Source organism: Trachypithecus francoisi, unplaced genomic scaffold (genome assembly GCF_009764315.1).
Source record: "Trachypithecus francoisi isolate TF-2019V2 unplaced genomic scaffold, Tfra_2.0 Lachesis_group8, whole genome shotgun sequence".
Taxonomy (NCBI): Eukaryota; Metazoa; Chordata; class Mammalia; order Primates; family Cercopithecidae; genus Trachypithecus; species Trachypithecus francoisi.
In genome coordinates, this window is record NW_022681473.1 from 93,367,785 (window position 1) to 93,392,453 (window position 24,669).

Here is a 24,669-nt window from a genome sequence, read left to right on the forward strand (position 1 = left end):
CCTATATTGCCCTCTAGGTTTTAGTAGTGATTTGTATTTTTTTTAATTCAATGGTTATTTCTTTTCTTCACTGGTTGGCATTTATGGGTTTTTGATAGCTTATGGTACTCTCTTTAAGAGACTCTTTCACATGAAAACATTTTTAGAAATTAAACTGTTATTCGGCATAAGAATGATACAATGGACTTTGGGGACTTGGGGGAAAGAGTGGGGTGGGGAGGGATAAAAGGCAACAAATATGGTGCAGTGTATACTGCTCTGGTGATGGGTGCATCAGTATCTCACAATTCACCACTAAAGAACTTATGTAACCAAATACCACCTGTACCCCAATAACTTATGGCAAAGTAAAATAAATGAATAATAAAAGAAGAAAACCCTGTTATTAATTAAAACATAATATCCAAGATTATACTTTATAATAACCTTTAAAATTAAAATTATATTTTATAAAGTAATGTTTTAATCCATGTCACTTAGTACATTCTGAACAGTTTTCTTTCCGTATTTCTCTAATTATAGAGCTTTAAGTTAAATGTGACATTAGAATGTCAGCCTCTGAAGTTGTTAGAGAACATTTCCTCTCTGAAGTTCTAGTTTCCCGTTGTTAGGTTAATAAAGTAGGCTCCATCTTAATTGACATAATTATCTTTATCATTTCTAATGATTCACTTTCATTTATATTAAGGTACTAACTAACTATAGAGGTTTTGGGAGGATTGATTTCCTGATTTAGTTCTCTATGGTACTTTGGATAAATTAACTTACTGTTTTGCAGCTTAATTGGGTCAATGATAGTTGTATGTGAGTATATTAGATAAAATTTATATGGAAATAACCTAGCTTATTACCTGTACTTTATGTTGGGTGCTCAATAAATATTAGTTAGATTGCTTTTTTGCCATTACTCTTTCCCCAAATCTTCTGATTTGTTAGGTGATAAAAACACGATAGAAGATAAAGAATTTTTTTCATGTACATTCCTGGGTTCATTATTCTGTTGTTTGAATAGTAGGATGGGGTACCATCAATGGCCAGGCCAGGGTCAAATGCCCACCCAAAATGCAGGTAAGGCAAGTGAATGACAGCCCACCAGAACCATGTGTGAGGCAGTCTCTTACAAGAAAAGTGAATATTGGATAGACAAAATCAGGTCATGTCTAGTATAAAAGAGTGACTCGAGTCCTTTTTCCCAGTCAGTGAGACTGAAATCAGAAAAGGTTTAGTTTTCCTTTCTTGCTCTTTTCTCTCCCATCTAGTGTAATGGTAAAAAGTATTTTTTATTAAGTTCAGTGTTTAAAACTATCAAATATGTATTTATCTGTTTAGCTTTTCTGTGATGCTTTTTTTCAAGTCTTATGGATTTATTTTTTAAAATTTTATAGATATTGATAATTTTATTGATATTTATGGGGTACATGTGATATTTTGATTCATGCAAGAATGTATAATGATCAAAGGGTGATTAGTGATGTTGAACAATTTTTCATATACCTGTTGGCCATTTGTGTGTCTTTTTAAAAAAAAAATATATTCAGATCCTTTGCCTACTTTTTAATGGAATTCTTTGTTGTTGTTGTTGTTCAGTTGTTTGAATTTCTTATATATTCTACATGTTAAGCCTCTTGTCAAATGAACAGTTTACAAATATTTTCTCCCATTTAACATGTTGTTTCTTCACTCTGTTAAATGTTTCCTTTGCTGTGAAGAAGCTTTTTACTTTAATATAGTCTCATTTTTCTATTTTCATTTTTGTTGCCTATGCTTTTGAGATCTTAACCATAAAATCTTTGCCTAAACCAATGTCCCAGAGCATTTCCTCAATGTTTTATTCTACAAGTTTTATAGTTCCAGGTCTTTTGTTTAAGTCTTTAATCCATTTTGAATTGATTTTTGTGTAAGATGACAGAGGGAGGTCTAGTTTCATTCTTTTGCATATGGATATCCAATTTTCCCACCAACATTTAATGAATAGGGTGTCCTTTTCCTAATATATTTTCTCGTTCCTTTGTTGAAAATCAGTGGACTGTAAATACATGAATTTATTTCTGTGTTCTTTATTCTGTTCCATTGGTCTGTGTGTCTGTTTTATATCAATACCATGCCGTTTTGGTTACTGTAGCTTTGTAGTATATTTTGGAGTCAGGTAGTGCGATGCCTCTAGCTTTGTTCTTTTTGCTCAGGATTGCTTTGGCTATTCAGGCTCTTTTGTGGTTCCAAACAAATTTTTAGATTTTTAAAAAAAATTTCTGTGAAGAATGTAATTAGTATTTTCATAGGTATTACATTGAATCAGTAGATCGCTTTGAGTAGTATGGCCATTTTAACAATACTAATACTTTTTTTTTTTTTTTTGAGTTGGAGTCTTGCTCTGTTGCCCAGGCTGGAGTGTAATAGTGCAATCTTGGCTCACTGCAGCCTCCAACTCCTGGGTTCAAGTGATTCTTGTGCCTCAGCCTCCTGAGTAGCGGGGATACAGGCAGCTGCCACCCTGGCAGTAGAGATGGGGTTTCATTATGTTGGCCAGGCTGGTCTGGAACTCCTGACCTCAAGTGATCCACCCACTTCAGCCTCCCAAAGTGCTGGGATTACAGGCATGAGCCACTGCACCCAGCCACAACAATGTTAATACTTCTGATCCATGAGCATGAGATATCTTTCCTTTTTTTTTTTTTTTTTTTTTGGTATCTTCAATTTCTTTCATCGATTTGCTGTATAGTTTGCCTTGTAGAGGTCTTTCATCTCCTTGGTTAACTTTATTCCTAGGTATATATATATATATTTTTTTTTGTAGCTGCTGTAAATAGGATTGCCTTCTTAATTTATTTTTCAGTGAGTTTGTTATTGAAGTCTAGAAACATTACTGATTTTTCTGTGTTGATTTTGTATCCTGCAGCTTTACTGAATTTGCTTATTACTTCTAAGAGTTTTTTGGTGGAATCTTTAGGGTTTTCTAGACATGAAATCATGCTAATCTATAAAGAGGGACAATTTGACTTCCTCTTTTCAGTTTGGATGTCTTTTATTTCTTTCTCTTGCCTGATTGCTGTGGCTTCGACTTCTGGTACTATATTGAATAGGAGTGGTGAAAGTGGGCATCCTAGTCTTGTTCAGTTCTTAGAAAAGGCTTCAGCTTTTCCCCATTCAGTGTGATGTGAGCAGAGGGTTTGTCATTTTTGACCTTTATTATGTTGAGGTATGTTCTTCCAATGCCTAATTTTTTGAGAGTTCTTGCCTTGAAGGTATGTTGAATTTTATCAAATGTGTTTTCTGTGACTATTTTGATGATTATCTGGTTTTTGTCCTTTGTTGTGCTGATGTGATATATTATGTTAGCTGATTTGCATATGTTGAACCATTCTCTGTGATGCTATAAAATTTGTTTTTCTTTAAAACCTCTGTGGGATATTTTACTACATCTTTATTTATTTATTTATTTATTTATTTTTTATTATTGCTATACTTTAAGTTCTAGGGTACATGTGCATAACGTGCAGGTTTGTTACATATGTATACTTGTGCCATGTTGGTGTGCTGCACCCATCAACTCATCATTTACATCAGGTATAACTCCCAATGCAATCCCTCTCCCCCCACGCCCCCATGATAGGCCCCGGTGTGTGATGTTCCCCTTCCCGAATCCAGGTGATCTCATTGTTCAGTTCCCACTTATGAGTGAGAACATGCGGTGTTTGGTTTTCTGTTCTTGTGATAGTTTGCTAAGAATGATGGTTTCCAGCTGCATCCATGTCCCTACAAAGGATTCAAACTCATCCTTTTTTATGGCTGCATAGTATTCCATGGTGTATGTGTGCCACATTTTCTTAATCCAGTCTGTCACAGATGGACATTTGGGTTGATTCCAAGTCTTTGCTATTGTGAATAGTGCCGCAATAAACATACGTGTGCATGTGTCTTTATAGCAGCATGATTTATGATCCTTTGGGTATATACCCAGTAATGGGATGGCTGGGTCATATGGTACATCTAGTTCTAGATCCTTGAGGAATCGCCATACTGTTTTCCATAATGGTTGAACTAGTTTACAATCCCACCAACAGTGTAAAAGTGTTCCTATTTCTCCACATCCTCTCCAGCACCTGTTGTTTCCTGACTTTTGAATGATTGCCATTCTAACTGGTGTGAGATGGTATCTCATTGTGGTTTTGATTTGCATTTCTCTGATGGCCAGTGATGATGAGCATTTTTTCATGTGTCTGTTGGCTGTATGAATGTCTTCTTTTGAGAAATGTCTGTTCATATCCTTTGCCCACTTTTTGATGGGGTTGTTTGTTTTTTTCTTATAAATTTGTTTGAGTTCTTTGTAGGTTCTGGATATTAGCCCTTTGTCAGATGAGTAGATTGCAAAAATTTTCTCCCATTCTGTAGGTTGCCTGTTCACTCTGATGGTAGTTTCTTTTGCTGTGCAGAAGCTCTTTAGTTTAATTAGATCCCATTTGTCAATTTTGGCTTTTCTGCCATTGCTTTTGGTGTTTTAGACATGAAGTCCTTGGCTATGCCTATGTCCTGAATGGTACTACCTAGGTTTTCTTCTAGGGTTTTTATGGTATTAGGTCTAACATTTAAGTCTCTAATCCATCTTGAATTAATTTTCGTATAAGGAGTAAGGAAAGGATCCAGTTTCAGCTTTCTACTTATGGTTAGCCAATTTTCCCAGCACCATTTATTAAATAGGGAATCCTTTCCCCATTTCTTGTTTCTCTCAGGTTTGTCAAAGATCAGATGGCTGTAGATGTGTGGTATTATTTCCGAGGACTCTGTTCTGTTCCATTGGTCTATTTCTCTGTTTTGGTACCAGTACTATGCTGTTTTGGTACCAGTACTATGCTGTTTTGGTTACTGTAGCCTTGTAATATAGTTTGAAGTCAGGTAGCATGATGTCTCCAGCTTTGTTCTTTTGACTTAGGATTGTCTTGGCAATGCGGGCTCTTTTTTGGCTCCATATAAATTTTAAAGCAGATTTTTCCAGTTCTGTGAAGAAACTCATTGGTAGCTTGATGGGAATGGCATTGAATCTATAAATAACCTTGGGCAGTATGGCCATTTTCATGATATTGATTCTTCCTATCCATGAGCATGGTATGTTCTTCCATTTGTTTGTGTCCTCTTATTTCACTGAGCAGTGGTTTGTAGTTCTCCTTGAAGAGGTCCTTTACATCCCTTGTAAGTTGGATTCCTAGGTATTTTATTCTCTTTGAAGCAATTGTGAATGGAAGTTCATTCCTGATTTGGCTCTCTGTTTGTCTGTTACTGGTGTATAAGAATGCTTGTGATTTTTGCACATTGATTTTGTATCCTGAGACTTTGCCGAAGTTGCTTATCAGCTTAAGGAGATTTTGGGCTGAGACAATGGGGTTTTCTAAATATACAATCATGTCATCTGCAAACAGGGACAATTTGATTTCTTCTTTTCCTAACTGAATACCCTTGATTTCTTTCTCTTGCCTGATTGCCCTAGCCAGAACTTCCAACACTATGTTGAATAGGAGTGGTGAGAGCGGGCATCCCTGTCTTGTGCCAGTTTTCAAAGGGAATGTTTCCAGTTTTTGCCCATTCAGTATGATATTGGCTGTGGGTTTGTCATAAATAGCTCTTATTATTTTGAGGCACGTTCCATCAATACCGAATTTATTGAGCGTCTTTAGCATGAAGGGCTGTTGAATTTTGTCAAAGGCCTTTTCTGCATCTATTGAGATAATCATGTGGTTCTTGTCTTTGGTTCTGTTTATATGCTGGATTACGTTTATTGATTTGCGAATGTTGAACCAGCCTTGCATCCCAGGGATGAAGCCCACTTGATCATGGTGGATAAGCTTTTTGATGTGCTGCTGAATCCGGTTTGCCAGTATTTTATTGAGGATTTTTGCATCGATGTTCATCAGGGACATTGGTCTAAAATTCTCTTTTTTTTGTGTGTCTCTGCCAGGCTTGAGTATCAGGATGATGTTGGCCTCATAAAATGAGTTCGGGAGGATTCCCTCTTTTTCTATTGATTGGAATAGTTTCAGAAGGAATGGTACCAGCTCCTCCTTGTACCTCCGGTAGAATTCAGCTGTGAATCCATCTGGTCCTGGTCTTTTTTTGGTTGGTAGGCTATTAATTATTGCCTCCATTTCAGAGCCTGTTATTGGTCTATTCAGGGATTCAACTTCTTCCTGGTTTAGTCTTGGAAGAGTGTAAGCATCCAGGAAATTATCCATTTCTTCTAGATTTTCTAGTTGATTTGTGTAGAGGTGTTTATAGTATTCTCTGATGGTAGTTTGTATTTCTGTGGGGTTGGTGGTGATATCCCCTTCATCATTTTTTATTGCGTCTATTTGATTCTTCTCTCTTTTCTTCTTTATTAGTCTTGCTAGCGTTCTGTCAATTTTGTTGATCTTTTCAAAAAACCAACTCCTGGATTCATTCATTTTTTGGAGGGTTTTTTGTGTCTCTATCTCCTTCAGTTCTTCTCTGATCTTAGTTATTTTTTGCCTTTTGCCAGCTTTTGAATGTGTTTGCTCTTGCTTCTCTAGTTCTTTTAATTGTGATGTTAGAGTGTCAATTTTAGATCTTCCCAGCTTTCTCCTGTGGGCATTTAATGCTATAAATTTCCCTCTACACACTGCTTTACATGTATCCCAGAGAATCTGATATGTTGTATCTTTGTTCTCATTGGTTTCAAAGAACATCTTTATTTCTGCCTTCATTTCGTTATGTACCCAGTAGTCATTCAGGAGCAGGTTGTTCTGTTTCCATGTAGTTGAGCGGTTTTGATTGAGTTTCTTAGTCCTGAGTTCTAGTTTGATTGCACTGTGGTCTGAGAGACAGTTTGTTATAATTTCTGTTCTTTTATATTTGCTGAGCAGTGCTTTACTTCCAATTATGTGGTCAATTTTGGAATAAGTGTGATGTGGTGCTGAAAAGAATGTATATTCTGTTGATTTGGGGTGGAGAGTTCTATAGATGTCTATTAGGTCTGCTTGCTGCAGAGATGAGTTCAATTCCTGGATATCCTTGTTAACTTTCTGTCTCGTTGATCTGTCTAATGTTGACAGTGGGGTGTTGAAATCTCCCATTATTATTGTATGGGAGTCTAAGTCTCTTTGTAGGTCTCTAAGGACTTGCTTTATGAATCTGGGTGCTCCTGTATTGGGTGCATATATATTTAGGATAGTTAGCTCTTCCTGTTGAATTGATCCCTTTACCATTATGTAATGGCCTTCTTTGTATCTTTTGATCTTTGATGGTTTTAAGTCTGTTTTATCAGAGACTAAGATTGCAACCCCTGCTTTTTTTTTTGTTCTCCATTTGCTTGGTAGATCTTCCTCCATCCCTTTATTTTGAGCCTATGTATGTCTCTGCATGTGAGATGGGTCTCCTGAATACAGCAAACTGATGGGTCTTGACTCTTTATCCAGTTTGCCAGTCTGTGTCTTTTAATTGGAGCATTTAGTCCATTTACATTTAAGGTTAATATTGTTATGTGTGAACTTGATCCTGCCATTATGATATTAACTGGTTATTTTGCTCATTAGTTGATGCAGTTTCTTCCTAGCCTCGATGGTCTTTACATTTTGGCATGTTTTTGCAATGGCTGGTATCGGTTGTTCCTTTCCATGTTTAGTGCTTCCTTCAGGGTCTCTTGTAAGGCAGGCCTGGTGGTGACAAAATCTCTAAGCTTTGCTTATCTGTAAAGGATTTTATTTCTCCTTCACTTATGAAACTTAGTTTGGCTGGATATGAAGTTCTGGGTTTAAAATTCTTTTCTTTAAGAATGTTGAATATTGTCCCCCACTCTCTTCTGGCTTGTAGAGTTTCTGCCGAGAGATCTGCTGTTAGTCTGATGGGCTTCCCTTTGTGGGTAACCCGACCTTTCTCTCTGGCTGCCCTTAAGATTTTTTCCTTCATTTCAACTTTGGTGAATCTGGCAGTTACGTGTCTTGGAGTTGCTCTTCTTGAGGAATATCTTTGTGGCGTTCTCTGTATTTCCTGAATTTGAATGTTGGCCTGCCCTACTAGGTTGAGGAAGTTCTCCTGGATGATACCCTGAAGAGTGTTTTCCAACTTGGTTCCATTTTCCCCCTCACTTTCAGGCACCCCAATCAGACGTAGATTTGGTCTTTTTACATAATCCCATACTTCTTGCGGGCTTTGTTCATTTCTTTTTCTTCTTTTTTCTTTTGGTTTCTCTTCTCGCTTCATTTCATTCATTTGATCCTCAATTGCTGATACTCTTTCTTCCAGTTGTTCGAGTCGGTTACTGAAGCTTGCGCATTTGTCACGTATTTCTCTTGTCATGGTTTTCATCTCTGTCATTTCGTTTATGACCTTCTCTGCATTAATTACTCTAGCTATCAATTCTTCCACTCTTTTTTCAAGATTTTTAGTTTCTTTGCCCTGGGTACGTAATTCCTCCTTTAGCTCTGAGAAGTCTGATGGACTGAAGCCTTCTTCTCTCATCTCGTCAAAGTCATTCTCCGTCCAGCTTTGATCCGTTGCTGGCGATGGGCTGCGCTCCTTTGCAGGGGGAGATGCGCTCTTATTTTTTGAATTTCCAGCTTTTCTGCCCTGCTTCTTCCTCATCTTTGTGGTTTTATCTGCCTCTGGTCTTTGATGATGGTGACGTACTGATGGGGTTTTGGTGTAGATGTACTTCCTGTTTGATAGTTTTCCTTCTAACAGTCAGGACCCTCAGCTATAGGTCTGTTGGAGATTGCTTGAGGTCCACTCCCGACCCTGTTTGCCTGGGTATCAGCAGCAGAGGCTGCAGAAGATAGAATATTGATGAACAACGAGTGTACCTGTCTGATTCTTACTTTGGAAGCTTCCTCTCAGGGGTGTACTCCACCCTGTGAGGTGTGGGGTGTCAGTCTGCCCCTAGTGGGGGATGTCTCCCAGTTAGGCTACTCAGGGGTCAGGGACCCACTTGAGCAGGCAGTCTGTCCGTTCTCAGATCTCAACCTCCGTGTTGGGAGATCCACTGTTCTCTTCAAAGCTGTCAGACAGAGTCATTTGTGTCTGCAGAGGTTTCTGCTACTTTTGTTGTTGTTTTTGTTGTTTAGCTGTGCCCTGTCCCCAGAGGTGGAGTCTACAGAGACAGGCAGGCTTCCTTGAGCTGCTGTGAGCTCCACCCAGTTCGATCTTCCCAGGGCTTTGTTTACCTACTTAAGCCTCAGCAATGGCGGGCGCCCCTCTCCCAGCCTCGCTGCTGCCTTGCAGTTAGATCTCAGATTGCTGTGCTAGCAATGAGGGAGGCTCCGTGGGCATGGGACCCTCCTGGCCAGGTGTGGGATATAATCTCCTGGTGTGCCCATTTGCTTAAAGCGCAGTATTGGGGTGGGAGTTAGCTGATTTTCCAGGTGTTATGTGTCTCAGTTCCCCTGGCTAGGAAAAGGGATTCCCTTCCCCCTTGCACTTCCCAGGTGAGGCGATGCCTCGCCCTGCTTCAGCTCTCGCTGGTCGGGCTGCAGCAGCTGACCAGCACCGATTGTCCAGCACTCCCTAGTGAGATGAACCCAGTACCTCAGTTGAAAATGCAGAAATCACCTGTCTTCTGTGTCGCTCATGCTGAGAGTTGGAGACTGGAGCTGTTCCTATTTGGCCATCTTGCTCCGCCCCCTGCTACATCTTAATGAGTATCATATGAAATGGTTATAATTAGTAATAAGAAAAAATCTAAGTCTACTTGCTACTGTTTTATATATACACACTTAACATGTTTGCTTGATTCTTTTCTATAGGGCTTTATTTACTGTGTGTATGTAAAATTCTTTTTTTTTAAATATTGCCAATCAATATTTTATTGATATAGGCTGGTGTATCTAAACTAAATGAAGCTAAAGCTCTTGTGGATGAACTGAACAGAAAAGCTGGAGAACAAAGTGTATTACTTAAAACTAAGCAAGATGAAGCAGATGCTGCCCTTCAAATGATTACAGTGTCAATGCAGGTAATGTTTGGAGTGATCACAAAAATGAAAACAATAGGGAGAGCATTTATGAATGACTGTCAGTGAAAAATAACATTTTCACTTAGGTGGATTTAAAAAACGTTGCTTATTCATACTGAGTCAGACTGATGTTATGTACTTAAGCTTTTGTGGAAGGGCATGGTATTTTCCCACATTGTGTAGAATGATTACTCAGTGCATTCAGTTGACCATATGCAACTTATGTAGACTCTTTTTATATTTTAAATTGGCATGTATCTGTCTGTAACTGATTTTATTTCTTATACTCTCCCAGTTAGGTTGGTATTTCCTTTAATTTTTCTTAGAATTCTCTCCTTCAGGCTTTGAGAGTTTTCCTTGCTTTTAATTTTCTCAAGATTTATGAAATGTTTTTATTCTTTCAGTACTTTCATGATGTTTTGTGTTTTGAGTATATATGTTTTGAGCTGTTGCCTTTGTTTTGTTGAATCCTTTCAAAGGAGATTTCTCTGAGTTCCTTCCTTGCCCCAGTATTTTATGTCTGCATGCTCTTTCAGGATGCTCTTGTTCATTTTATTGCTCTTACTAGCAACTACATGTAACTGCTTTCAAATTTATCTTTTTTATTCTTTATCCTAACTCCTTTTATTAGCTTCAGACTTACTCAATTACTGGCAGGGCGTGGTTGCTCATGCCTGTAATCCTAGCTCTTTGGGAGGCCGAGTGGGAAGATCGCTTGAGCCCATGAGTTTGAGACCAGCCTGGGCAATATAGTGAGACCTTATCGCTACAAAAAAATTAAAAATTAGCCAAATGTGGTAGCATGTGCCTGTAGTCCCAGCTTCTGAGGAGGCTGAGGTAGGATTGCTTGAGTTTAAGAGGCAGAGGTTTCAATGAGCTGAAATCATGCCACTGCTCTCCAGCCTGGGTAACAGAGCAAGACTCTCAAACAAACAAAAAAAAATCAGTTTTATCTGTTAAACATGTCTTTTTGGAAGTCTCTTGGGCATTACAATTTGAAACAGGTTCAAAACTGAACTTACGAGTTTTCTTTCCTGTATTTCTTTCCTCAGGTTATGGTACTATAATATACACTAATTATTTAAGACAGAACTTAAAAATCACATTATACTGAGACTTTTGTTACCTTATCCATTAATGTAATGAGTCATTAAATTCTGTCAATTTTACTTTCCTGACTATGCCTCAAATATGTTTCTCCAACTCCATGTTGGTGACTGTTACCTTGTCAAATAGGGACTAGTCTAATGCCTCTTTTATGAAAATTAACTTTAATATTCATCAGACTAATATATATATCTCAATTTAAAAATAAATGGCATGAACAATCTTAAAAATAACCAAGTTGTGAGACTTAGGATTTCAAGACTGACTTTTCAGTAATCATAAGGCAGTGTGACATTAGTGTAGGCATAGAGATCATTGGAATGTGGTCAGTTGATTTTACACAAAAACGCCAATTAAATGGGGAAAGATAATCTTTTTAAAAAATGGTGCTGGATATTTAGATGTCCAGGTAGAGAGAGAAAAAGCCCAGAACCTTTCCCTTTTAACTTACATAAAAATTTACACAGTATGGATGATAGATCTAAGATTAGAACATTAAATTATAAACCTTAGAAGAAAACACAGGAGAGCATCTTTATGACCTTAGGTGAGGTGAAGACTTGTTAGATGTGATATCAAAATAGAAAAAGAAAATTGATAAGTTGGATTTCATCAAAATGAAAACTTCTGCTCTTTGAAATGAAATAAATGAAATAAGTTCTGAAATGAAAAGGCAAGTCACAGACTGGGAGAAAATATTTACAAAACATGTATTTGATAAAGAACTTCTATTCAGAATTTTTAAAAAGTACTACAACTCAATAATAGTAAAACAAAACTCCAGTTTAACAATGAACGAAAGATTAGAGCAGACCATTTATGAAAGAAGATCTATAAAGGACCAGTAAACACATGAAAAGATGTTAATTTCATTATCATTGAGTAAATGTAAGCTAAAGTCCCAGTGATATACTTCTACATATCCACTAGAATGGGTGAAATAAAAAGACTGAAAACACCTCAGTCAAGTGTGACAAGGCGGGGTGGAGCATCTGGAACTCTTTATAATTGCTGGAGGAAATGAAAAATGCTACAGTTACTTTTCAAAAGTTTAGCACAGTCTCATAAAGTTAAACATATCTTAGTATGTTAGCCAGCAGTCCCACTTTCAGATTTTTAGCTAAGAGAAATCAAAACTTGATAAATCTTAGAAACGTTACACTTAAGTGAAAACAGTCAGACACAAAACACTGTATACTATATGATTCCTTTGTAAGAAATTATAGAAACAGCCAATCTATGACAGAAATCAAATTAGTGAGTACCTGACCTGGTAAGTAATACATCAGAAAATGTACATATAATAATTTTTATACTGTAAAACTTTAGCATAATTTTTTCTCAAGGTATTTTGGAACAAAATTAATATAAATATTTACTTAATGAAATTAGCCATTTTTATCATTAAAAAACTGTCAATTATTTTGACCTTAAAAGAGTTATTTGAAATATGAAAAAGCAAACACTACATAAAGGATAACACTGTTAATTACCATGTGTTTATAAAGGAAAATATTCGGCATTATGTGTGCTTTGTGTACTCTCTGGCTAGTGACATTAGTAATACACATTGAGTATGTGCTACTTTTTTCTCTGCGCTGTTCTGAGAAGCAATATTTCTAAGACTGTAGCTAATTTTATTATCCAGCAGAGACCCAGGAGAATAACTATGTATCTCATAAGTTAATAATTTTGCTTAATTATAAATAGCAGATATTTCTGTTTGGTATTTTGTAGAAAGTACTGTCTGAAGAGATAGCTTAAATACCAAATTGTGTAACTTCTAAGGCTTACAATTCTAGGTTTATGGCATGAAGAAAGTGCAAATTAAATGCTATACAAACTCAGAATAGAGATACCTTCTAATTGGAACAGGAGGTTAATAAAAGAAGGAATCCATGAGCTGTGCCTGGGCTGTTTAAGTGTTCAATACATTTTATTATGATTATTTAAGAAACTATGCATTTCAAGATCTGGGCATGGCAATACATGCCTTTAATGTCAGCTACTTGGGAAGCTGAAGTGCAGGGGACCCCTTGAGTCCGGGAGCCTAATCAATGTAGTGAGACCCTGTCTCAAAAAGAAAAAAAAAAAAAGGAAAAAAACTCACAATGACAAATATATACAAAGATGTTCAACCTCATCAATAATCAAGGAAATACAAATTAAAATGATACTTTGAAAGTTATGCATTTCTGCTGGGCGCAGTGGCTCACTCATGCCTGTAATCCCAGCACTTTGGGAGGCTGAAGCAGGTGGATCACAAGGTCAGGAGTTCGAGATCAGCCTGGCCAACATGGTGATACCCCATCTCTACTAAAAATACAAAAACTAGCTGGGCATGGTGGTGGGCATCTATAATCCCAGCTACTTGGGAGGCTGAGGTAGGAGAATCGCTTGAACCCAGGAGGTGGAGGTTGCAGTGAGCTGAGACATGCCATTGCACTCCAGCCTGGACGACAAGAGCGAGACTCTGTCTCAAAATAAATAAAAATAAAAATTTAAAAAAAAGAAAATTATGTATTTCTATCTTGTTTAAATTTTATGTAAAAAAAAATTTATTGCTTTGCTAAGTAGAAAAAATTAAAGCACTGAAACCTTTCTGATAGAAAATATGGAGTAAAATATATAATTGGTTTCCCAGGCATTTTGGAAACTCTCTTGTCGTAGATTCAAAACTAATATTGGGTAAACATTTAATAGAAAATCTTATTTTGAAATGTTATATTTTAGATTTCATGCTTTTAAATATCATGCATTAAAATTTATTGGAATGCCACTTAAATATTCTTATAGGATGCAAGTGAGCAAAAAACAGAACTTGAAAGACTGAAGCACAGAATAGCAGAAGAAGTTGTTAAAATTGAAGAAAGAAAAAATAAAATTGATGATGAATTAAAAGAAGTACAAGTAAGTTAAAAAACATGCTAAGATCCATTTACATTTTTGCTTACCAGTTATATGTAGAAATTTAAACATTATTTGTAGCTCAAGTTGTTTTCTCATAGTATTATAAAATGTGGTTTTCAACCAAAATATTACTTATAAAAGAGAACAAGAAGGAAAGCCTGCCAGAAAAAGTATAAATTAATGGATGATAATTAAAAAGAATCTTTGTTTTCCATGAGCCATATGGTTTTGATTGTAGAGGGAAAAAATGTGTTAGATAAATTAAGATATACTGTTAAGCTCTTTTTCTCCAGTTGATTAAATTAGTCAGCTAGTCCTAAGATATAAAGAGCCTCTTGAAAATGACAAATTGTCTCAAAACAAGTTAGATTTTCCAAATTAGATTATTGCAGTTGTGGTGGCAAGAAGTCTTACTGTCTCAACTTGAATGTTTTTTACTCCTTGTATGATTTAAAGCATTTTGTTATTTTAAGAGAGAGGACATTAGTAACTATAGTCATTTTGCATAAATGACAATAAAAGATAATTTGTCAAGAGTTAGTGATTTAAAAAATATATAATTTGAAAATAAAAATTACCTTTTTCTCTTTTAGCCTTTAGTCAATGAAGCTAAACTAGCAGTTGGAAACATTAAGCCCGAGTCACTTTCAGAAATCCGCTCACTACGCATGCCACCTGATATAATTAGAGACATTCTTGAAGGAGTTTTAAGGTTGATGGGTATCTTTGATACATCTTGGGTGAGCATGAAAAGGTACATTTTTCAATTTCTGAAAAATATTATTTCAACAATGAATGACACATTCTTTCATAGTTTTAAATATTTCTTATATTGTTTTTCAAAGTGCACTTCATCTAAATACATGGGTATTCATTTTGCCTTGAAATTTCAAGGTATTCTATGTAATCATATATCAGGATCTATATATTCCTTTCTGTAAGTGGTTGTTGAAAGTGTCAGAAGAAAAGGAATACCTTAGAAAATCTTTAAGAAATTTCTCAATAAATATAATAATATATTTGGTCCATACATGGTAGAGAGGACTGTGATTTCACTGTGATTTACTGATGAAGAAAATACAGTTACTATCCTTAAGAGTCTTGTACTACTGAGAGAGGGAAAGAGACAGAGACAGAAACAGAAAGGAGACCCTTAAATAATAAAAGGGAGCTGTAAACTAGAAGAGAATAAGGTGTTAACACAATATGAAACCAAGCAGGCTCAGGTTTTGTGCTATAATAGTGGTGTTATGGTTTGTGCCGATATTAAGTTCCTTGTTAGTATTTAGGTTGATAGTAAAGAGTTCATTTTATATCTGGAGATGGGGGAGGACATAGGTTGAGAGAGCACTTTAAGTTATCTTAAAAGGAGTCAGACAATTTTCTTGCATATCCTAGAACATATGAGTACCTAATAGTTTACAAATAAGGATTTGAGTAGAACAAGATTGTGATTCTTTCATATCATTTCTTAGTTTATTCACAGAACATTAGAAAGACTGTTGTATATCTCTCTAGAGTTTTGGTTGTCTACAAAAAGTTGATAATATGGCTGGGCACACCTGCAATCCCAGCACTTTGGGAGGCCAAGGCACTTTAGGCCAGGAGTTTGAGACCAGCCTGGGCAACATGGTGAAACCCAATCTCTAATAAAAATACAAAAAATTAGCCAGATGTGGTGGCACACGCCTATGGTCCCAGCTACTCAGGAGGCTGAGGTGGGAAGATTGCTTGAACCCAGGAGGTGAAGGTTGCAGTGAGCTGAGATTGTACCACGGCACTCCAGCCTGGGTGACAGAGTGAGACTCTGTCTCAAAACAAACAAACAAAAATAAGGATAATACATTAGAAGCTTAAAGGTTTTAGTACCACATTTTTTGTTAACTAATGGATTAAAAGTATTGCGTTCACCATTTTGTTAAACTGATTTTTTTTCAGAAACAGCAAATTTTGTTTAGTCTCATTTAAGGAAATATGCTTTAATTTTAGTTTCCTTGCAAAAAGAGGCGTAAGAGACGACATAGCAACCTTTGATGCCCGAAATATTTCAAAGGAAATAAGAGAGAGTGTTGAAGAACTTCTTTATAAAAATAAAGGATCTTTTGATCCAAAGGTAATTTTTAAGTTATATCATAAATTTGCTTTTCCATACCATATAATATTCTGCTGTTTAAAATGTGATGTTTTGTCATTGCCAATTGTTTAGATCACTTAAAAGTGAAAATAAAAAATAAGCTTATAGGTATTACATTTGGGAAGCATTAACCATCAGAATCAGGTAAATTAGAATCTAGGTAGCAGGGGGCATTTATTGAGTGGTTTTAATAGTTTTGTATCTGCTGTTAATGTTCTCAACTTTTTTTTTTAACTTTCAACTGTCCTGGTGTGCTTTTATTTTTTCTTGTGTACTTGTCAGATGACAACAGGTATCTGTGTTAGGACAGTGGTATCTAATTTCAGTGAACAGTTTAGATTTCATGATGCTGGTATTTTTTTAGATCTCTTAATCAAAATGTTATGTATATCTTCTTTAACACCAATTACAATGGTTTTAAAGCTGCTCTTATCTAATAAATATACTCGAACATTGTTGTGGCTGACACATGTATTCATTAGAAATGTGACTAATAGAAAATTATGTTGATAAAACATCTTTATTTTAAAGATTCTGTGTGGTTCAAAAATTTATTTTTAAGTGAAAATAGAGTTCATGTATATTTCTCTTAATCAAAATAGAAGTTCACTGTATTTTTATTTTAGCTATAAGCCAAAAACTTCTTTATTTGGGTCAAGTTAATAAATATCCAAATAAAGTGTGTTAGAATTAACTTTGCTTTCATCTGAAATTAAGTAATGATGTTGAATCACCACTTCTCATGGATTTTTCAGAATGCTAAGCGTGCCAGTACTGCAGCTGCACCTTTGGCTGCCTGGGTGAAAGCCAATATCCAGTATTCCCATGTCTTGGAACGAATTCAGCCTTTGGAAACTGAACAGGCAGGATTAGAATCGTAAGTGAAATATAAAATATAAACAATTCTAACCTTTATTTTCATCAGTTTGATGAGGTTTTAACATATTATTATTTTTATTTTTTCTCTATTTGTAAAATGGCAGTTGACAATACTAAAATATATAAAAAGAGTCAATTAAATGCAAATTTAAAACAGATCAAAACAAGAAAGCAATTAGAAGGAGATAGCAGAACTAACTCACTTTTTCTTTACCATTATTACATTGTTGGAAGGATAGAGGTAAAAGTTCCTTTAGAAGGAGCCAAAGTTTCAGAAAGGAATAATTTTTTTTTTTTTTTTTGAGACTGATTTTGCTCTTGTTGCCCAGGCTGGAGTGCAATTATGATCTCGGCTCACCGAAACCTCCGCCTCCCAGGTTCAAGCGATTCTCCTGTCTCAGCCTCCTGAGTAGCTAGGATTACAGGCATGTGCCACCAAGCCCGGTTAATTTTGTATTTTTAGTAGAGATGGGGTTTTTCCATGTGGGTCAGGCTGGTCTTGAACTCCCGACCTCAGGTGATTCGCCTGCCTCGGCCTCCCAAAATGCTGCGATTACAGGTGTGGACGACCACACCTGGCCAAGGAATACTTGTTAAAGTACAAAAGGAAGGCTTTGGAAATTAAAGACTTTTGTTTGTATTGATTGATTGATTGATTGATGGAGACAGAGTCTTGCTCTATTGCCAGGCTGGAGTGCAGTGGCGCAATTTCAGCTCACTTCAACCTCTGCCTCCTGGGTTCAAGTGATTCCCCTGCTTCAGCCTCCCAAGCAGCTGGGATTACAGGCACGTGCCACCACACCTGGCTAATTTTTTTCATTTTAGTAGAGAAGGGGTTTCACCATGTTGGCCAAGATGGTCTCCATCTCCTGACCTCATGAAAGTGCTTGGATTATAGGCATGAGCCACTGTGCCTGGCTGGAAATTTAAGGCTTTTATGTTTGTTTTTACCTTCTAAATTCTAGGAAATGTTTAGCATATATTTTCCAAAACAGTGTGTGGACAGGAAGGAGGAAGATTTAACCACTTACTATTGGAGCTTACAGTTCTAATTTGCTATCATTACTAAGTCACAAATATATTTTATCTCTTCTAAATGCAGACCAAAGGTTTATGTTCTTTTTTTAAAAAAAAAAAAAAAATTTATTTCAGTAGGTTTTTGGGGAACAGGTGGTGTCTGGTTACATGAATGAGATCTTTAGTGGTGATTTCTGAGATTTTGGTGCAGCAATCATCTGAGCAGTGTTACACTATACCCAATGTGTAGTCTTTTATCTCTTGCCACCTCTTGCCCTTTCCCCCGAGTCTCCAAAGTCCAATGCCTCATTCTTATGCCTTTGCGTCCTTACAGCTTAGCTCCTACATGAATGAGAATGTATGATGTTTGGTTTTCCATTCCTGAGATACTTCACTTAGAATATGAGTCTCTCCAATTCAATCCAGGTTGTTGCAAATGCCATTATTTTGTTTCTTTTTGTGGCTGAGTAGTATTCCGTGGTGTATATATATACCACATTCTCTTTATCCACTCATTGAATGATGGGCATTGGGTTGGTTCTGTCTTTTTGCCATTGCAATTTGTGCTGCTACAAACATGCGTGTGCAAGTATCTTTTCCATATAATGCCTTCTTTTCCTCTGGGCAGATACCTAGTAGTAGAATTGCTGGATCAAACAGTAGATCTGCTTTTAGTTCTTTAAGGAATCTCCACACTGTTTTCCATAGTGATTATAGTAGTTTACATTCCTACCAAGAGTGTAAAAGTGTTCCCTTTTCACTGCATCCCTGCCAACATCTATTATTTTTTGATTTTTTGATTATGACCATTCTTGCAAGAGTGAGGTGATACTGGATTGTGGTTTTGATTTGCATTTCTCTGATAATTAATGATGTTGAGCATTTTTCCATATGCTTATTGGCCATTTGTATATCTTCTTTTGAGAATTGTCTATTCATGTTCTTAGCCTACTTTTTGATAGGGTTGTTTGTTTTTTTCTTGCTGATTTGTTTAAGTTTGTTGTGAATTCTGGATATTAGTCCTTTGTCGGATGTATAGATTGTGAAAATTTTCTCCCAGTCTGTGGGTTGTCTTTTAACTCTGCCAGTTGTTTCTTTTGCTGTGCAGAAGGATTTTAGTTTATTTAAGTCCCATCTGTTTATCTTTTTATTTGTTGCATTTGCTTTTGGGTTCTTGGTCATGAAGTCTTTGCCTAAGCCAATGTCTTTAAGGGTATTTCTGATGTTATCTTCTAGAATGGTTATGGTTTTCAGGTCTTAGATTTAAGTCTATGATCCATCTTGAGTTGGTTTTTTGTATAGGGTGAGAGATGAGGATCCAGTTTCATTCTTCTACATGGGGCTTTCCAATTACCCCAGCACCATTGGTTGAATAGGGCATCCTTTCCCCACTGTATGTTTTTGTTTGCTTTGTGGAAGATCAGTTGGCTGTAAGTATCTGGGTTTATTTCTGGGTTTTCTATTCTGTTCTATTGGTCTATGTGCCTATTTTTATACCAGTGCAATGCTGTTTTGGCGACTGCAGCCTTATAGTATAGTTTGAGGTTGGGTAATGTGATGCCTCCATATTTATTTGTTTGTTTGTTTGCTTACTCTTGCTTTGGCTATGCAGGTTCTTTTTTGGTTCCATATGAATTTTAGGATTGTTTTTTCTACTTCTGTGAAGAATGCTGGTGGTATCGTGATGGCAATCACATTGAGTTTGTAAACTGCTTTCAGCAGTATGGTGACTTTCACAATATTGATTCTACCTATCTGTGAGCATGGGATATGTTTCCATTTGTTTGTATCATTTGTTTGTAACCATATCAGCTTGGTTAGGTATATTCCTAAGTTGTTTTTTTTTTTTTTTCAGCTACTGTGAAAGGAGCTGAGTTCTTGATTTGATTTTCAGCATGGTTGCAGTTGGTGTATAGCAGAGCTACTGATTTGTGTACATGAATTTTATGTTCTGAAGCTTTGCTGAATTCATTTACGAGTTCTAGGAGCTTTTTGGATGAGTCTTTAGGGTTTTCTAGGTGTATAATGGTATCATCAGCAAACTGGCAGTTTAGCTTCCTCTTTACCAGTTTGGATGCCCTTTGTTGCTTTCACCTGTCTGATTGTTCTGGCTAGAACGTTTAGTGCTATGTAGAATAGAACTGATGAAAGTGGGCATCCTTGTCTCTTTTTCCAGTTCTCATGGGGAATGCATTCCACTTTTCCCCATTCAGTATAATGTTGGCTGTGGGTTTGTCATAGATGGCTTTTATTACCTTAAGATATGTCCCTTCTGTGCCAATTATGCTGAGGATTTTAATCATAAAGGGACACTGGATTTTGTTAAATGCTTTTTCTGTGTCTATTGAGATGATTATGTGATATGTGTTTTTAATTCTGTTTATGTGGTGTATCACATTTATTGACTTAACGTATGTTTTACCTGCATCCCTGGTATGAAACCCATTTGATCATGGTGGATTATCTTTTTGATATGCTATTGGATTTGGTTCACTAGTATTTTGTTGAGGATTTTTGCATCTGTGTTCATCAGGAATATTGGTCTATAGTTTTCTTTTTTAGTTATCTCCTTTCCTGGTTCTGGTATTAGGGTGATACTGACTTCATAGATTGATTTAGGGAGGATTCCCAACCTTCTCTATATTTTTGAATAGTGTCAATAGGATTGGTACTGATTCTTCTTTGAATGTCTTATAGAATTAAGCTGTGAATCCATCAGTTTTAAAATTACCATTTCAAAATCCTGCTGCTTGTTATTGGTCTGTTCAGCAGTTCTATATCTTCCTAGTTTAATCTAGGCAGGTTGTGTATTTCCAGAAATTTATCCATCTCCTTTGGGTTTTCTAGTTTATGTGCATAAAGGTGTTTATAGTAGCCTTGAATAATCTTTTTTATCTCTGTGGTGTCAGTTGTAATATCTCCCATTTCTCTCTAATTAAGCTAATTTGTAACTTCTCTCTTCTTGGTTAATCTTGCAAATGGTCTATTAATTTTATTTTTTCAAAGAACCAACTTTTTGTTTCATTTATCTTTTGTATTTTTTTTTGGTTTGTTTCAATTTCATTTAGTTCTGCTCTAATCTTTGTTATTTGTTGTTTTCTGATGGGTTTGGGTTTGGATTGTTCTTGTTTCTTCAGTTCCATGAGGTGTGACCTTAGATTGTCTATTTATACTCTTTCATACTTTTTGATAAAGGCATTTAATGCTCTGAGCTTTCCTCTTAACATCACCTTTGCTGTATTCTAGAGGTTTTGATAGGTTGTATTAATTACTATTATTATTCAGTTCAAACAATTTTTCAATTTCCATTTTGATTTCGTTGTTGACCCAACAGTCATTCAGAAGCAGGTTATTTAATTTCCACACATTTGCATTGCTTTGAAGGTCGTTTTTGGAGTTGATTTTCAGTTTTATTCCACAGTGGTCTGAGAGGGTACTTGATATAATTTAGATTTTCTTAAATGTACTGTGACTTGTTTTGTAGCCTGTCGTATGGTCTATCTTGGAGAATGTTCCATATGCTGATGAATAGAATGTATATTCTGCTGTCATTGGCTAGAATGCTCTGTAAATATCTGTTTTTTTTTTTTTTTTTTTTTTTTTTTTTGAGACGGAGTCTCGCTCTGTCGCCCAGGCTGGAGTGCAGTGGCCGGATCTCAGCTCACTGCAAGCTCCGCCTCCCGGGTTTACGCCATTCTCTCGCCTCAGCCTCCCGAGTAGCTGGGACTACAGGCGCCCGCCATCTCGCCCGGCTAATTTTTTGTATTTTTTTAGTAGAGACGGGGTTTCACCGTGTTAGCCAGGATGGTCTCGATCTCCTGACCTCGTGATCCGCCCGTCTCGGCCTCCCAAAGTGCTGGGATTACAGGCTTGAGCCACCGCGCCCGGCCATTATCTGTTAAGTCCATTTGTTGTAGGGTATAGTTTAAGTCTGTTTTTCTTTGTTAACTTTCTGTCTTAGTGACTTGTCTAGTGCTATCAGTGGAGTATTAAATTTTCTCACTATTATTGTGTTGATGTTTATCTCATTTCTTATGTCTAGTAGTAATTGTTTAATAAATTTGGGAGTTCCATTGTTAGGTGCATATGTGTTTAGGGTTATGATATTTTCCTGTTGGACTAGTCCTTTTATCGTTTCATAATGTCCCTCTTTGTCTTTTTTAATTGTTGTTGCTTTAAAGTTTGTTATATCTGATATAAGAATAGCTGCTCTTGCTTACTTTTGGTGTCCATTTGCATGGAATATCTTTTTCCACCCCTTTACCTTAAGTTTATGTGAGTCCTTATTGTGTCAAGTGAGTCTCTTTTAGGCAGCAGAAACTTGATTGGTGAATTCTTATCAATTCTGCCATTGTGTATTTTTTAAGTGGAGCATTTACGCCATTTACATTCAATGTTAGTATTGAGATGGGAGATACTGTTCTATTCAGCATGCTATTTGTTGCCTGAATACCTTTTTTTTTTTTCCATTGTGTTATTGTTTTTTTTGAGACTGGGTCTCATTCTGTTGCCCAGGCTGGAGTGCAGTGGCACAATCTCGCTTCACTGCAACCTCTGCCTCGTGGGTTCAAGGGATTCTCTTGCCTCCTGAGTAGCTGGGATTACAGGCACCTGCCATCACACCCAGCTAATTTTTGTAGTTTTAGTAGAAATGGGGTTATGCCATATTGGCCATGTTGGTCTCAAACCTCAAGTAATTCACCTGCCTCCGCCTCCAAAAGTGCTGGGATTACAGGCATGAGCCACCATGCCTGGCCATTGTGTTATTGTTATATAGATCCTATGAAATTTATGCTTTAAGGAGGTTCTGTTTTAGTGTATTTCGAGGATTTGTTTCATGATTTAGAGCTCCTTTTAGCAGTTCTTGTAGTCTGGCTTGGTAGTGGTGAATTCTCTCAGCATTTGTTTGTCTGGAAAAGACTATGTCTTTCCTTCATTTATGAAGCTTAGTTTCTCTGTATACAAAATTCTTGGCTGGTAATTTTTTGTTTAAGGAGGCTAAAAATAGGACCCCAGTCCCTTCCAGCTTATAGGGTGTCTGTTAAGAAATCTGCTGTTACTGTGATAGTTTTTCCTTTATAGGTTACCTGATACTTTTGCCTCACAGCTGTAAGATCTTTCCTTTGTCTTGACTTCAGATAACCTGATGACTGTATGTCTATGTGATTATCTTTTTACAATGAATTTCTTAGGCATCCTTCAAACTTCTTTTATTGGGATGTCTAGATCTCTAGCAAGGCTGGGGACATTTTCCCCAATTATTCCTCAAATATGTTTTTAGATTTCTCTTCTTTCTTGGGAACACCCATTATTCTTAGGTTTGGACACTCCACATAGTTACAAAATTCTTGGAAGCTTTGTTCATTTTTTAAAATTATTTTTTTCTCTGTCTTTGATGATTGAGTTAATTAAAAAGCCTTGTCTTCAAGCTCTGAAGCTCTTTCTTCTGCTTGAGTCTATTGCTGAGACTTTTCAGTGCATTTTGGATTTCTCTAAGTGTATCCTTGATTTCCAGAAGTCATGATTGTTTTTTGTTTATGCTATCTATTTCACTGAAGAATTTTCCTTTCATAACCTGTATCAGGTTTTTGATTTCTTTAAGTTGGACTTTACCTTTCTTTGGTGCCTCTTTGATTAGCTTAATAATCAACCTTCTGAATTCTTTTTCTGGCAATTCAGAGATTTCTTCTTGGTTTGAATCCATTGCTGATGAGCTGGTATAATATTTTGGGGGTGTTAAAGAACCTTGTTTTGTCATATTACTGGAATTGTTTTTCTGGTTCCTTCTCATTTGAGTAGACTATATCAGAGGGAAGATCTGGGATTCAAGGCAGCTGGTCAGATTCTTTGTCTCACGGAGCGCTCCCTTGCTGTGGTGGTCTTTCTCTTCCCCTAGGAATGCGTATTTCTGAGATTTGAACTATAGTGATTGTTTTTGCCCTTCTGGGTCTAGCACCCAGCAGAGCTACCAGGCTCTGGGCTGGTGTTGGGGAGTGTCTGCACAGAGTCCTGTGATGTGATCTGTCTTCAGGTCTCTTAGCCGTGGATACCAGCACCTGCTCCACTGGAGGTAGCAGGGGAATGAGGTGAACTCTGTGATGGTCCTTGGTTTTGTTTTTGTTTAGTGGACTGGTTTTGTGTTGATGGGCCTCCAGCCAGGAGGTGGCACTTGCAAGAGTGCCTCAGCTGTGGTCCTATAGGGAGGATGCAAACTTGCCCTAGGGATACCTGGTTAACAATTCGGGTTTCTCAGGCAGTAGGCAGGGCCTTAGAGCTTTCAAGAAATTATGACCTTTGTCTTTGGCTACCAAGGCAGGTAGAGAAAGACCACCTGGTGGGGGCAGGGATAGGTGTCTCTGAGCTCAGCCTCTCCTTTGGTGAGGCTTTTGCTGTGGCTGCTGTGGGGGATGGGAGTGTGGTTTCCATTCCAATGTAATTTTTCCCCCAGGGGGATTATGGCTGCCTCTGCTGAGTCATACAGGTCACCCAGGGTAGTTGAGGAAAGCCAGCAGGCACAGGCCTCACTGGCTTTCTATGTAGCCTGCAGTCCTAAAGGCTGGTCTCACTCCCACCGTGCCCCAACAACGCCAGTGACCAGGGCTGAGAACTTGCCCCAGATCATGTGCCTTCCGTTGAGAAAGCAAGCAGACTAATAAGTTTTCGGTATGTC

General features: G+C 37.0%; 1 protein-coding gene across 1 annotated transcript in view; it reads left to right on the plus strand.

The window, feature by feature from the left end:
* The window catches only part of DYNC2H1 (dynein cytoplasmic 2 heavy chain 1), a 386,039-nt gene that overhangs the window by 98,933 nt on the left and 262,437 nt on the right, over positions 1-24,669 (plus strand). The window contains exons 55-59 of the mRNA XM_033204903.1: positions 9,815-9,952; positions 13,856-13,969; positions 14,563-14,723; positions 15,959-16,082; positions 16,859-16,980. Coding sequence (XP_033060794.1) covers positions 9,815-9,952; positions 13,856-13,969; positions 14,563-14,723; positions 15,959-16,082; positions 16,859-16,980 — 659 coding nt within the window. The remainder of the gene's footprint in view (positions 1-9,814; positions 9,953-13,855; positions 13,970-14,562; positions 14,724-15,958; positions 16,083-16,858; positions 16,981-24,669) is intronic.